Source organism: Xenopus laevis, chromosome 3S (assembly GCF_017654675.1).
Source record: "Xenopus laevis strain J_2021 chromosome 3S, Xenopus_laevis_v10.1, whole genome shotgun sequence".
NCBI classification, from domain to species: domain Eukaryota; kingdom Metazoa; phylum Chordata; class Amphibia; order Anura; family Pipidae; genus Xenopus; species Xenopus laevis.
In genome coordinates this window covers 66,860,622-66,876,858 of record NC_054376.1, presented here as the reverse complement: position 1 = coordinate 66,876,858, position 16,237 = coordinate 66,860,622, and the positions used below count along the sequence as shown (strand labels likewise).

Sequence of the window (16,237 nt, the reverse complement as noted above, 5' to 3'; positions counted from 1 at the left end):
AACAGCCTGCAAGAAAAGCAGTTCCATCCTAAAGTGCTGGCTCTTTTTTAAAAGCACATGACCAGGCAAAATGACCCGAGATGGCTGCCTATACACCAATATTACAACTAAAAAAAATACACTTGTTGGTTTAGAAATTACATTTTCTATTGTAGAGTGAATTAATTGCAGTGTAAACAGTGTAATTTAGAAATAAAAACGACATCATAAAAATCATGACACAATCCCTTTAATGAACAATGTGAAGCTATTGGTCAAGATCTATTAAAACAGATGAAATGCCCTGAGAATTTTTACCTATGGTCAAGTGTACCTTATGCGTGCATGCCTCTGTTTTAATAAATGTAACATGATTTTACATGCTTGGATTGGAGTGAAGTTTTAAAGTGCTTGCCACATATCAGCACAGTAAAATAAGTGGCCCATATGTTATCACCTTTAAAGGAACAGCAAACATTTTAAAGTAATTAAAATACAATGTACTGTTGCCCTGCATTGGTTATGTGTTTGCTTTACAAAGATTACTATAGTTTACTCTATTTAAATAGGCTGCTGGTTAGCCATGGGGGCTTGACAAAGGGGAGTGTCCCCAAAACGTTGCGCATTGCATTAATAAAACTGCAAGGGCTTGCCCTGCTGCCAGTGTATTTCTTTGCATCCTGTAAGTGAGGTGGCCGACTCCTCTATCACTGGGCACCAAGAGAAGGTAACTGGGTACGTAAGGTGTGCGGTTTTCTCCAACCTTGTTTAGCCATGGTGGCAGCCATTTAAAGGACATGTCAACCAAAAAAATGCTTATAATTGTATTTTGCTTTCAATAGCAAAACAAATAAAAATAACTTAAAAACCATAGAAAATATGTAATGAATGTATATGGCAAAGTTGTTTAGAATTATGTTTACTTTTATTAGGCAAAAAAAATCATATTTGGGGTTGACATGTCCTTTAAGCTGAAAATGGAGAAAAAGCACAGGTTACTTAGCAGATAACAGATAAGCTCTGTAACAGAATATAATGATATTCTGCAGAATGCATCTGTTATCAGCTATGTAACCTGAGCTTGAATGGCTGTCCCCATGGCTACACAGCACCTTGTTTCTATAAACTATGGTAGTGTTTTGGAAAGGAATACACCACTTTTACCAGTGCAGGGAAATAAAACATTATAATACATTATATTTTAAACACTTTAATTTTTTGCTGTTCCTTTAAGCTATGTGAAGCATATTGCAGAACTTTATAATTGATATCAGGACAAATTATAAAATGTTGCAACTTTTAAATAATAATGTACATTTTAATATTTAATTAACTGAAATTTGAATAAATCTTAAAGTATGCTGACAATATATATGAATAAAAAGCACTTCATATTTTTTTAAAGACACACAACAGATATATTTGCGTAATACTTACAATTGGAAAAATATTTTTACCTTTACTGAAGAGAAGAAATGATCATCACTGGTTTCGTTTACATAAAAGTGAAAACTCCTTCTGTTGGATTGGTTCGCGACATTGTGCAATTTACAGTGGAGAGTTGTGCAGAGGTCTGAAATGATGTCCTTCACAACACATGGATTTTGTGCATCAGGATCAAAAGTCTGTCTTGAACAAGCCTCTCTAACATTTCTAGAGGTGGTGTGATCTGTTAAGGGGTCGCCTGAACGAACTCTGCTCAATTTTAAGTGAGTAGACTGAGCACACTCCTTGAGGATCACTGAAATGTCATCATCATTTGCTTTCTTTGACCTATTCCCATATTTTAACTGTTGTAAATGAAAAGTAGTTTTTTTATATTCATTGACTTTTTTTGTGTTCCTGCAGCTATGCGCTGATCTACCCTTTAGTTGATATTCGTTGATCACTTGGGAAGAGTAGGTACTATTATGCCATCTTCTGTGTTCAACGCCATCCCTTTTGTGATCAGAATGCTGAATTGTGATAAGAAGAGGGTGTTTTATTTTAGATGAACCTGAACAACATGGAATTCTCTTAGATTCAAACATTGTCCGAGAAGGAGGTTCAAAAATATCTGTTTCCATTGAGGCATTTTTTAAAACTCTTTTTAATCGATGATTAAAACGCAAATGCTCCAGATCAAGTGTACTCTGTGTTGGACTATCTGATTCTATTCTTCTTTTTTTAAATATATTGAATGGTTCATGTTTGTTTGTAGAACCACTTTTTCTATGCGAAGGCCTATCAGTTTCTAGAAAATATCTACTAACTGTTACATTCTCATATTTCCTCCTTCTTAAAACATCTTGGTGTCTAAAGTACTTAGGGATGTATTCTTCATCATCCAAAGGAACATCATAAACATCTAACGTTCTCTTATAATGCCTTGTATGTCTTACTTTTGTGGAGTATGTAGCCTTGTGTAATGATGTGCTTTCATGATCTGAACTCGGGTGGCATGAGTACGGTTTGTAAGGATTTCCAGGTTCTTGGGCAAATGCAACATCTTCATAAGTATTGTCTGACCAATAATCGTCACTTTCTGCATTTACACCAGCAGTGAGGCAAACATCTAGAGATTTTGGGCTTTTTAATGTGTATTTGTCTTGAAAGATCACATCAAATGGTTGTTTAAGTGATTCAGAAAGAGGCGCAGAGGTGTTAGAATGGAAAGAAACTGCTTGGTATTGCTTTACCTGTACTAACTCATCTCCAGAGAAGACAATATTCTCTTTACCAGAATTCTCATTTGTTGTTAAATCGTTAGCTTCCTGGATTTCTACAGTATATCTTTCCTCAGAGCCAAGCACAAGGTCCCCTTGCTTTGGAGATTCAGGGTGAGCCAGGAAAGTACTACAGTCAAAGGTCTCATTCAGGCATTGTTTTTCCAGTTGTACCTTTTCTTCAGAGAAGACGGCTATCATGTCAGCACTGGCACATTCTCCAGGTGCAGAAAGATTTTCATTCACTGTTAAATTGACTTCCTTCTGCATTTCTGCACACTTTTCCTCCTCAGGGTTAACCGTAAGATCTTCAGATAGAGCATCTATTCCTTTGTCTTTAATTGCATGCACATAGTCATGGTACACATGTAATAAGTCGGTTTTATTTTCATTAGCTTTTTCAGCCTGGGCATTAATATTTTGGGTGCTGTTAGACTGTCCAGGGTAAACATCTTTGAAATATACTGCACATTCTTGTTTAAGTATTAGAGGATATTGCTTTTCTTCAGTTATTAACTTATTTTCATTGGATTTTGGCAACGGTTGCACATTGAAAGCATTTGCAACATGTGAATTGGACTCGTTTTTATTTAATATTCCTTCTTTGGAATTTTCACATGCAATTTGCATACCTACAGTTTGAGGGAGTGCTAAATTTTCCTGACATGCATTATTCGATTCTGTTTGTGAAAAATGGGTAGAAGCATTTGCATCATCCATAAAACCATATGCCTTGTTAGTTTCCTCACTGAAACTTGTACAGGACCTATTATCTTCTATGGATAAAAGAATTGAACTTTTCTGGTCATTGCTACACAATATAGTACCTTCTGTTTTCTCTGTTAATTTGAATTGAACTGCACAATCTGTTTCATTAAGGGAGAATAGTTCCGTGGCTAACTCTGGGCAATCCATACACATTTCTACATGGGTGGAATTATCCAGTGAATGCTGTTCTCTGCAGATTTCTGACTCATTAAGCTTGTCAGAGACTGCATCATTTGCCAAAGATTCTTTTGTTGGAGAAACAACTGATTTCTCTGTGGGTCTTTCAACCACATTTTGAAAAGTGGTAACAAATCCATTTACGCTTTCATTTTCCATGACATTTTTTTCAAATCTCGCAGTCTGGTCTTTCCTACAGTGCTCTGTGGACTGCAAGGGAACTGTATTTACATCTGTATTTTGTCTTTCAAAGATACCCTCCTGCAAAGCAAACAAGATACAGTCAACCCTACTTTTATCAGTGCTTATTCTAGGTGAAATCATTCTTACAAAGTATTCTTTAAATAATAGAATCATTAATCTACTTTTTAGTAGCTACTTGTATGAAGACCAACAATGTTTTCATGAATTTTCTAGAAAAAGATTGCTTTGAATCAGATGCTTACACATATATCTCTTTAACTGTACATTACAGAATGGTCATACTTTCCATTTGCCACTGCTTCAATTGCATTTTTCATATAGTGCCATGTTACAACAAGGCCTGGAGCTTATTTAAAAAAAAAAACATTAACAAATATATATTTAAATATTTGCACTATATTAACATTCATTCATGTTAACTGAACTAGCGCTAGCCAAACCCATTGCTGCCACTGTTGTACAATAAAGCACATGGCCACCATGTAATAACCAGCAAACCACTAACAAAAAGTGGCCATGCACAGGTTGAAAATAGCTGCTGACAAAGTCAGTATATGGGGCCAGGGATGTAGCGAACGTCGGAAAAAAAGTTCGCGAACATATTCGCGAACTTGCGCAAAAATGCGAGCGGTTCGCGAACGGTTCGCGAACCCCATAGACTTCAATGGGAAGGCGAACTTTAACATCTAGAAAAGACATTTCTGGCCAGAAAAATGATTTTAAAGTTGTTTAAAGGGTGCAACGACCTGGACAGTGGCATGCCAGAGGGGGATCAAGGGCAAAAATGTATCTGAAAAATCTGCCTGTGTGTGCTTGGAAGAGATAGTGTAGGGGGAGAGCTGTTAGTGATTTCAGGGACAGATGATAGTAAGTTTGCTGGCTAGTAATCTGCTTGATACTGCTCTGTATTGGAGGGACAGAAGTCTGCAGGGATTTGAGGGACATTTTAGCTTAGGTAGCTTTGCTGGCTAGTAATCTACTGTTCTCTTTAAACAACTGCCATACGTTGACCTTGTAGGCATTGTTTGCCCAGTTTTTTTGGACGCAGCCACTGAAGCACAGTTGCCATAAAAAATATGCCATATAAATGCTGAAAATAGTAATTTTTCGCCATACGTTGACCTTGTAGACATTGTTTGCCCAGTTTTTTTGGTTGCAGCCACTGAAGCACAGTTGCCAGAAAAAATATGCCATATAAATGCTGAAAATAGTCATTTTTTGCCATACGTTGACCTTGTAGGCATTGTTTGCCCAGTTTTTTTGGTCGCAGCCACTGAAGCACAGTTGCCAGAAAAAATATGCCATATAAATGCTGAAAATAGTCATTTTTTGCCATATACGTTGAGTCAACGTATGGCAAAAAATGACTATTTTCAGCATTTATATGGCATATTTTTTCTGGCCTCTGTGCTTCAGTGGCTGCGGCCAAAAAAACTGGGCAAACAATGCCTACAAGGTCAACGTATACACTACTACAGCGGTGGATACGGATTACGTAAAATATATGAATGCTGCTTGAAAAAAAGTAACTCAAGTGGTTTTTCTAGAGACGATAATATTATCAATATTTAGACAAAATGTGAACAAGCTCACACAGCTAGATGGCGGGTTGAAGAAAACAGTGTGCAAATAATGCCTACAAGGTCAACGTATACACTACTACAGCGGTGGATACGGATTACGTAAAATATATGAATGCTGCTTGAAAAAAGTCACTCCGGTGTTTTTTCTGGAGACGGTAATATTATGGATATTTAGACAGAATGTGAACAAGGTCACACAGCTAGATGGCGGGTTGAAGAAAACAGTGTGCAAATAATGCCTACAAGGTCAACGTATACACTACTACAGCGGTGGATACGGATTACGTAAAATATATGAATGCTGCTTGAAAAAAGTCACTCCGGTGTTTTTTCTGGAGACGGTAATATTATGGATATTTAGACAGAATGTGAACAAGGTCACACAGCTAGATGGCGGGTTGAAGAAAACAGTGTGCAAATAATGCCTACAGGGCAAATAATGCCTAAAAGGTCAACTTATACACTACTACAGCGGTAGTAAAATAAAAAAAAGTAAAATAAAAAAAAAATGAATATTAAAAAAAAAAAATTAAAGTTGGTGCTGCTGAACTACTAGGAGCAGCAGATTAGCACACCAGTCCCACTCCCCAACACTGCTAGACTAATAGCACTGGGCTCTTATAGTAGTAGTAGTAGTAGTAGTAAAACAACAAAAAAATAAATAAAAGCAGTCCTTACAAGGACTACTGTTATTGCAGCAGTCAGCAGATGAGATCAGAAGCAGGACAGCTGCCCACTGCAGCTACATACAGAGCACTGCAGTAGAAGGTAGATTACTAGCCAGCAAAGCTACCTAAGCTTAAATGTCCCTCAAACCCCTGCAGACTTCTGTCCCTCCAATAACAGAGCAGTATCAAAACGATTACTAGCCAGCAAACTTTCAACTGTCCCTGAAATCACTAACAGGCAGCAGCTCTCTCCCTACACTATCTCTTCAGCACACACAGGCAGAGTGAAAAAACGCTGCAGGGCTTCGGTTTTTATAGGGAAGGGGAGTGGTCCAGGGGAGAGCTTCCTGATTGGCTGCCATGTACCTGCTGGTCTGGGGTGAGAGGGCAAAAAAAAGCGCCAACAATGGCGAACCCAAAATGGCGAACGTCGCGCGACGTTCGCGAACTTCCGGCGAGCGCGAACACCCGATGTTCGCGCGAACAAGTTCGCCGGCGAACAGTTCGCGACATCTCTATATGGGGCCCTCCGACGGTAATCCAGAATCCTTATCTGGCTGAAAATTAGTTCAGATGTCAGTTGGGCAGTCTTAAAATAGTATGCACTAATATTCTTAAAAGCTCTGTATTTTCTATTTGTAGCAAATGTATAGGAGAAGGCCCCTGCTGTTTCACCACGATAATGCCTCCATGCATGAAGCAAGAGCAAAATTGTTTTTCTGAGATAAGAAGCAGTTGACTGTGCAGAATGCTGCCAGCAAGATCTGATTACGCAACATCAGTACCCAACCTCAATTACGCACATGTGGTTGAATAGAAGAAACAACCATCATCACTTATTCTAGTATTAAAGAAAGGACCAGATTCATAATATGCTTTGTTTCAAAATGTTGGCCAGGCAGGTGTACTTATGGTCATATAATGTATTAACATATAGAGAAAAATATGTTCTGATGTTGCATACTGTATCTTGTATGAATTCATACATCTTTCTGCTAATGTTTCAGTCCTTCTTGAAGGCCTCTGTCAAGGCAAAACAATTGAATTGAATTCATGAATGGCCTGTTTCTGTGTTTACATACCTGATGCCCATTGTTAGAGGTACTCAAAAGGTTTTTGTCCGGTGTAGATTCAATTTGCACTAAAGCTGAAGTTTCCTCCAAGCTCTCATACGGCTGCTCCTGCATAAAGTTCCTAGATTCTTCCAGGAGCCTATGCTCACAAATGTCAGATTTTACACTTTGGTTGCAATTAATTTCCTTAGCTGTGTTTGCAATAGAGTTTTCCAGAGCAGAAATTAGACATACAATATTTTTTTGGTGATTTTTGCACTGAGATGAATCCACCTATAACATATTAAAAAGAAAATATTTGTTCAGTGCCACAAATATAATGTAAAATACATATCCTAATGCAATGTAAATATAGTCACTAAGGAGATCCTTGACCCTATATAAAAGTCACTTGTGTGCAGGCCTTAGTCAAATAATGTAAAAAGAACAAAAATAATATTTTGCTAAAAATATATTTTGCCAAAATATACACACACACTTAATTATATACCTTAATTTATAATGTAAAAGAAAAAAAAAGATTTTTTTATTATTGTTATTATTGGTGTTAGTCACTTTATTTTCAAAACTAGACAGAATTAAATGCAGTTACTCCCCACCTCCAGTGCCAGTTATCTGCTTTGTTTAAGTTAAAGGAGAATTCAACCTGTTCAGAAAAAAACCCGTACCCCCACCCCAGGTAGACCCCCCTCCCTCCTCCCCCCAGGCTAACTAACCCTCCCCAGGGAAATATGCCATACTCAATACTTACCCCTCAGCGCAGATTCTTCCAGCGGAGTTGCACGCATCCATCTTCCACGATCTCAGTAAGCTGATTGAGAGATCGGCAATTTCGTGCATGCGCAGTTGTCGCAAACTTCTCCAACTGTGCATGCACAGAAATACCGATCTCTCAGTCAGCTTACAGAGATCTCGGAAGATGGATTTGTGCAACTCCGTTGGAAGAATCTGCGGCGACGGGTAAGTATGGAGTATGGGGCATTTCCCTGGGGGGAGGGGTAGTTAGCCTGTGGGGGAGGAGGGTCTACCTGGGGAGGGGGGTACGGGTTTTTTCTGAACAGGTTGAATTCACCTTTAAGTACATTACAGAAACAAGCAAACAGTTAATTTGCAGGAAATGTTACCTCATAACTGAAATCAGTTACAATTGCATTTGTCTTATTATCGTTCTCTGAACATTCCATTGTCTCATCCACGTTCTCCTTGTTTCCTGCACAGGTTTCCATCGTCTTGTGAGAACTATTGAGATTTGTTCTAGTTGATTCAGAAGGATCCAATCCATCTCTGCCCCCATATTCCACATTGTCCCTTGAATCTGCAGTCCTGGATTCCTTCTCTTCATGTTCATATACCTGAGGTATGCCACACATTTCAAGAATTTCTTCCTGCAAAGACTGGGATGATTTTACATTAGATTTGCTTTTATTTTCTTCTCTCTCACAGCCTTTTAGTACTGCAAAGTGCTTATGTGCTTCAAAGGCCTCAGAGCATGGTTTGTCTTTTTTTGGACTGGCTGGTCTATCCTGTTCAGCTTCATCAAATTCAGGATCCTAAAAAATGTCAAAGAGCACAAATACGTTTTTTAATAATTTATACTAAAAACATTCTATAAACATGTTTAAATAGATTTAAGATAGTTACAATGTACAACTTTCCCAGTGCCAAGTCACACAGGAAGCTACAATTGGCAAAGAACCAATTACTGTGAGCCAATCAATGTATCTCTTAGCTTTTGGAGTTTAGAGGAACTCCATAAAAACATAGGGACAATATATGTATAAACTCAGTGGCTAGAAATGTCAGACAGCAGTACTATCTGTCACATATATCTGATCCATCTATCAATCTCATCTACTATACATGTATATAATATCTATACCCACTTAGCTATCTCTGAAGAAGAAAAAAAGCAGAAGAAATATACAGAACATTCTCTATTGATAAATACAAAGGACAAAAGCTATACAGCACCAGTATGTTCCCCATAGCTGTAATAAATTAGTAGATGTCATGCAACACATTTAATAAAGAGGTTAAATGTGAGTTTAGCAGTCACCCTACACATCCAAGGAATATATATATTACAATTTAACCCCACACAATGTTTATGCCACGCAGTACTAGGCAATTGCATCCTAGTGCTGATTTTCTTACATAGGAGAAGTTGACCATACAGCCCTATTTTAGCACTTACAATGTCCCCTGTTTCCTGATCCAAAATAGCATCATCTGTATCCAGGTGATGCTTATTCTTTGAATCATTAGAACATATATTGCTATCAAACTTTTCTGGAGAAATGCTTGCATCATTGTTTGATGTGACAGCATCAGCCTTTTGAAAAGAGACATCATCGATGTTTGTTTCTTGTTTTTTGTCTGAAATAATGTTTTTGCTCAACAGCTTTTCCAATACTCCACCCTAGAAGAGAACAGAGGACACGTCTGCTGTAATGTACTCTACTGGGAGAAGATTAACACTAGTAGTTTGTCAATAATAAAGAAGATATACGTTCAGTTCAGAGCTTCTTCAAGTATGTATGCTGTATTTAACACAATTGAAGTTACCTTTTCAGTGGTACATCCAGTGATACTGCTACAGGAATTTTCATTTTGATCACTCACTGCATCTATCTGGTTGGTGTCACGTACATAACACAGAATTGGAATACAAGTATTTACTGGCTTCACACCTGTTGCCTTTTTATATTTATCTGTTTCTTGCATCTCTTTTTTTTGGAAGGCGCTTAACACATTTTCATTTATGTGCATTTGTTCAGTGTCCTTTTCCTGAAATGTTAAATCAGTGTTGTTACTTCTTCAATACAAAGAACAATGAAAAAAACAATTAATACTGGTTTTAGTATAGCTCAGTAAGAGATATGTTTTATGATCTTTCATTTGTCAGTACAGGCAGGCCCGGACTGGCAATCTGTGGGTTCTGGCAAATGCCAGAGGGGCTGCTGTATGGTTCCATAGAAAGTTACCATATAGTGGGCTGGTAGGAGGCTGTTTTGGGCTGGTAGGGGGCTGTTTGGGCCTCTGTGTACTTGGAATGGCAGGGCCTATTCTGACTCCCAGTCCAGGCCTGAGTACAGGTACGTGTTGCACCACGTAATGGGCATATATTGAGACAGCTTTTTGGTGTGGAGTTACCCAGACTGAATTCAAAAGTAAACATCAGTGAGTTCTCCCTGAATTTTATACTTTTTTAGCTCTGGTTCCAGGTTCCACATCAGTGACCAGTGAGCAGGAATATACACACTGAATCAGGCCTGTGGGATGGACTTGCAGTAGGCATGGTTCTGGCTCCAGATCACCATTGTGGAATCTGGAACAGGAAGACACATTGCTTAATATGCAGCTCTGAACTCTGGGAGCCTGTATGAAGGAATATTTGGTGCTGTGAGAATGATGTGGATAGGGAGCCTGTGCCCTGGACTTGACAGCTACAAATGTGTGGAGAGGGATATACTATTGACATAGGATTTTTTAATGGAACTCAGTATTAGATATGTTATGGTGGCAAGGTTTAAAACCAAAGATTCGGCTTAATATAAAGTATTCAGGAAAAGTCATTACAAACTGGTATGTAACAATGTATTTATTAACCCACAAAAATAACCATAAAAAACATTAATTGCATTTCTGTTTTGCTTAGTACAGATATAGTATCTATTATCCAGGATCTAGTGCTTTCTAAATAACTAGTCTTTCTGTAATGTAGAAGATGATCATACCATAATGTAACATACTGTATACTGTTTTAAATACCGACATGTGGGTCAACGAAAAGTCAACCCAGCACCTATCACTAACCCACCCTGTCCCAACCCATGAGCCATTATTCTTTGTATACGTACATGCCCCCCAACCCTGACATCATTGAAGTGGGTAGGCGTGAGTAAGCTGGCAGAAGAGGAAGAAGTGTGCATCACAAGCAGAGAGGGCCATTGAAAACATTTGTTCCCTCACTTGCAAGTAAAATAACTGGCTGACCTATGGGTACTGCAGGTTTAAAGCCCAGCCCACAGGCCACTAATACATTATTTATACCATGCTTGTTTTCCAAGTGAAGTGATCTATTCTTTTCATATTGCTATTTATAAAGCACTACTTGTGCATGTATGCATCTCTGCACATTTCTTAAAATGCAATGATATTATATAAGTGTCAAGTGTTAAAAGACAAGTGAGAAAAGAGGACTTACGGAAGATTATAAGTGCAGGCATTCACAGATGGTCCACAAACTCATATGGACCTAAAGACTTAATTAGAGAATATTTTGTGCTCTAAGAGCAAATCTGATAAAAGTTTTGATGGGGCTGAGCAAAGTTTGCTTACAGAACTTGTCAGTGTGACCACTTTGAAGCCCTGGAAACACATTGGCCACAGGCTAATGTGTAACCAAACAGAATACCGTTATTAGTATTTAGTTATGCATTTCTTTTTGATCTTACTACATCATAAGATCCAAGGAGGGAGGCTGATGGATGAAAATATCCTTGTCACAGTAATCGTTAGAAACATATTCTCACTTAAATATCTGTGTAGCTGAAATATGAATAAAGGTGCTTAACTGCACTACTGCAATCACAACAATCGTTAGATTTTAATGACTTTTCTACCTTGTAAGGTGAATTGCTGGTTGTTTGCTGCACTGCTGTATTTATCTGATGCATGTTTATTATATTTGGGTACCTCTATGACAGGTATATTAAAATATGAACTTCCTGAACAGACATACACACCAATACAAAATGCTTGTATAGGTCATCACTGATACACTGCAGTTTTGTGTAAGCAGAACAGCTGACAAAACCAAGTAAACCTGCCAGTGAGATTGAAAATTAAATTATTACTGGAACTCAACTTTTTTAGCACTAAGTAAAATGTTCTGTTAAAGGCAGGCAGCAATGTGTTGGAGCAATTTTATTCAATCTGCCCAACTTTAAATCATTCAGGTGTATTTATTTAAATACCAGTCATACAAAAACAATATCATATAAAAATATTATATAGAAACAGATGTTTGATTGAAAATGTATTTAATTAAAATACATTTATTTCGAAAAATTATAAATAGATGTGGTTTAGAGAATATGTCACACTATGAGCACCAGCTTTGTAATTTCTCAAATACAATTCAATTCCATATCAAAAAAAATCATATTTCTATCAAGTCATATTCATATATCAATACATAAATATCATACCTGGGAAGGTACTGGTAAGATTACTTTTTCGTCACATGAACGGTTTTCTTTCTTTACACAGTCATACCTCTGTGAATAATTAGACTGAATTTCGTTACCAATTGGAATGAGCAGTTTTGAATTCTGGGAACCTGCTGCCGATGTCATATCAAACATATTTTCAGCCTCTCTAATTTTGCCCATTTTAATAGGTTCACGGATGGTACTGATTGAAACAAATTTGGCAGGATTGCTGTGTTCCACCACTTTTCTTGAGCTGCAGTTCAACGCCTTGTTTGATTTGCTGTAAAACAGAGCTACCCACATATGCAGGATAATTCTGACTTCTTCTACCTTTTCCCTTAGACTGAGATTCCATGGTCTAAAATGAACAAAAAGAAATACAGTTTTAAAAAAAGAACGATAAAGCAAAACAAGAAAAATATATTACACTTGAAAAAGCACAATGTTGACCATTGACAGCACCATAAAATTCTCAAAAAATAATCCTAGCTATGGGTAATGGCTACCTGCAGGTGAAAATCGGCTAAAATATTTTCGCACCTGAGACAATAAAAAATACTGCATGTTAAACACATCAGTCTGGTAATTGTGCAAAGTTTTCCAAACTTTTCTGCATAATATGTTTCTGCTTTATAAATACAGGTATGGGGCCTGCTATCTAGAATGCTTGGGACCTGAGAACCTCATACTTTGGAAATTTGTGTTATTTGCATAAAAATAGAGTCTATGGGAAATGTCCATTCAGTAATTTAGAGCTTTTTGGATAATGGATTTCCAGATAACGGATCTGTATTTATGTGTTAAGAAGAAGGCGAAGAATGCATGTGGTGTCAATACATATGACCTGTAGATGTCCCCATGTTAAAGACTTTTGCTTTATATGCATAGTACATTCTATACTGCTAAAAGTGTTAGAGTAGAAGCTCCTGCTTAAGTGTAATGGCTGACTGAAGCTGTTAAAAGAACAGTGTCAATATAATGTAGTGTTGCACTGAACAGGTAAAACTGGTGTATTTGCTTCAGAAACACCACTGTAGCTTATATAAACAAACTGATGTGTTGCCATGGGGCAGACATTCTGAAGTTCTGAAGAATGCCATTGTATACTACAGAGCTTATCTGTTATATGCTGTGTACCCCCTTTTCATCTTTGAATGGCTGCCACCATGGCTACACAGCAGCTTGGTAATATTAACTATAGTAGAGTATCTGAAGCAAATACAGCAGTTGCAGGGCAACAGTACATTGTATTCTCATTACTTCAAAACATTTTAATTTTTTTGATGTTACTGTTCCTTTAATAAAGGACGGTTATACCTTACCCACTCTCATCTACAAAACATATAACAATGATAATAATATTACAATGAAAGCAGTGAGGTTTAACACTTTTAATATCATGTATGTGTAACCCCTCATGTTCTGTCCTGGTAAGCAACTAGACAGAATGCCAAAAGCTTACTTTATGGATGCAGAACAATAAAATAAATAAAAATACGTGACTTTATGTTATGTAATGTTCTAATATTGCACCTACCCATGTAAAGCTCGATTAACTGTTTTCTCCAGAGAATCACAGGTAAATTTACTGTCCAAATCAAAATCATATTTTGCATCCCACTTCAGCGTAATCTTGAGGCCATCTCCAAACTGTAATACAGCACGAGGTCCTTTCTTCAAGTTCATATGAATATTCTTTCTTGGCAAACATGCAGGGTTTTGTGGTTGATCTAAAACCATAGAAGCCTTGACAGTGGGGTCATGAAGAGTCTTAACTTCTTTCTCATTGGTTTTGTCCACAAGTGGATCAACTTTAGGCTCATTCATAGGGGGCTGTGAATAAGAATGCTCCTGACAGATCTTGCTTAAAATATTATTTTTGGTCTTTGCAACTGCAGCATTTATTGTCCGTTTTAAATTATTTTCTGCTTTAATCATGGAAGAGTTATTCATATAACAGGATTCATTGTCTCTTTTAGGCTCATCGTGTTTAATATTTAGGATCTCATCAGACTCTGTTGTTATTGTATGAAGAGAAACAGAAGGCTGTGTAGGAGGACTGCAAGCTCTGGCTGTATTACATCTGTTTTCAGAATGAAGGCCTTTCACAAGAATATCAGTGCCATTTTTTGATGCCTGTGAGTCTGATGCAGCATTCGTACTGGGGAAAAGGGCTGCTGAAGAACTGAATGAGTTTAAGGCAAGGTCTGCTAATAAATTTAAAGCATGAGATTCATACATACTTATTCGTTTCTCCATTAAATTTCCAGCTCCATCACATTTTGTATTGTCCTGCTTGGGCTTTTCTCCTGACCAACTGAGAGATTTTATAACTTTATGACTATTTTTCTTAACCTTTTCCATACTCCTTATGGACTTTTTCATAGATTTATCAGAATTCTTTTCAACTGAACGCTTTAAGCTTTTTGCCTTCATTTTAGATTCCAGTTTAGCTATGAGAAAGGAGCAGGAAAAACAAGACAATATATGATTTTGTTCTTTTTAAACATGGTACACATTTTTAAATGTAATAATGAAACAGACTTAACCAGTTTAGAAGCTGCTTTGATAACTTGTGTTTGCAAGATAATAAATGTTACATCGGATTACATTAATAGTGGTAATTATTTTTTAGCAGGTTTTCATTGTTTAAAATCTCCCTCTCTCTTTTGCCCTTTTTCAACCTGGAATTGAAACTGCTGTCTAATTGATGATGAATACTACCTGCTCTAGGGTTACTAGACCTACAATATGTGTCCTTTGTGTCATTTATTGCATAACTCCCAATGATTGCAAGAGCTACAACTTTTGCGTGTTATTTGCATTTAAGTTAAATTCCTGCTCAACCTAATAGCAATTTAAATAAAAGTTGCTGAACAAAAAAATAGAATTGAAAACATCCATGGGTTTTTATTATTTCTTGCCCAAATAGGGCACAGACTGAACCCCCCCCCCCTTTCCTTACAGGGATGCACCGAATCCACTATTTTGGATTCAGCCGAACCACCGAATCCTTCATGAAAGATTCGGCGAATACCAAATCCTAATTTGCATATGCAAATTATGGGTGGGAAGGGGAAAACATTTTTAACTTCCTTGTTTTGTGACAAAAAGTCACACGATTTTCCTCCACGTCCCTAATTTGAATATGCAAATTAGGATTTGGATTCTGTTCGGTCGGGCAGAAGGATTCAGCCGAATCTGAACCCTGGCCAAATCCTGAACCGAATCCTGAATTCGGTGCATCCCTACTTCCTTATCTTGCAAACAACTGAGGCAGACAAAGGTAGTTAAATTAACAGCTCACTGAACACTGAAAAGCCTGTTGTATAATGAGATCCTCCCTATCTCAAATAGTGAAAGCAGCAGCTAAGGGAAAGAAGGGATTTATTTATACTGTATATGAAGAAGTCATTATGCCAAATAAAGCAAGCTATCCTGATTACATCTGTTGAGGTAGTAAAAATTGATAGAAAACTTGATTAATATGAGCTTGATTATGTAAGTTTTAAACTCCCATGTTAAACATAAGCATATTTGTGGGGTTTTTTACTGCTTATATGCAGTTGAGCATTTTCTGTGAAGCTGAAAATTGAAACACTGAGCTGAATGTCAGCTTACCCCTTTTCTATACCCTTGAACATGTGGAAACACAGTTAACTGAAAAGGTTTCTGTTGGTGTTTTAAGCCACTGGAACTTATAAAATGGCACAATACACAGTATTACAAAAATTGTGCTGAATGTCTTACAGCATACAAGAGCATATTTAAATAAGAAGTTTAATAACTGGGTATTAAAGGTATCGGAAGTGATCAATGTCAGGATGGATTTTTCTCCAATATAGTTTAAAAAACTAAAATATA

The 16,237-nt window shown here is 37.2% G+C and overlaps 1 protein-coding gene across 4 annotated transcripts in view; it reads right to left on the bottom strand.

Annotated features, from left to right (window-relative positions):
- LOC108713041 (protein TASOR 2) overlaps positions 1 to 16,237 on the bottom strand; it is a 53,930-nt gene that overhangs the window by 15,612 nt on the left and 22,081 nt on the right. For all 4 annotated transcript variants that reach the window (XM_018255701.2, XM_018255704.2, XM_018255703.2 and 1 more), the window contains exons 11-17: positions 13,911 to 14,826; positions 12,371 to 12,731; positions 9,723 to 9,944; positions 9,352 to 9,576; positions 8,282 to 8,707; positions 7,167 to 7,430; positions 1,437 to 3,890 (exon numbers count right to left, since the gene is read on the bottom strand). In XM_018255701.2, coding sequence (XP_018111190.1) covers positions 1,437 to 3,890; positions 7,167 to 7,430; positions 8,282 to 8,707; positions 9,352 to 9,576; positions 9,723 to 9,944; positions 12,371 to 12,731; positions 13,911 to 14,826 — 4,868 coding nt within the window. The remainder of the gene's footprint in view (positions 1 to 1,436; positions 3,891 to 7,166; positions 7,431 to 8,281; positions 8,708 to 9,351; positions 9,577 to 9,722; positions 9,945 to 12,370; positions 12,732 to 13,910; positions 14,827 to 16,237) is intronic.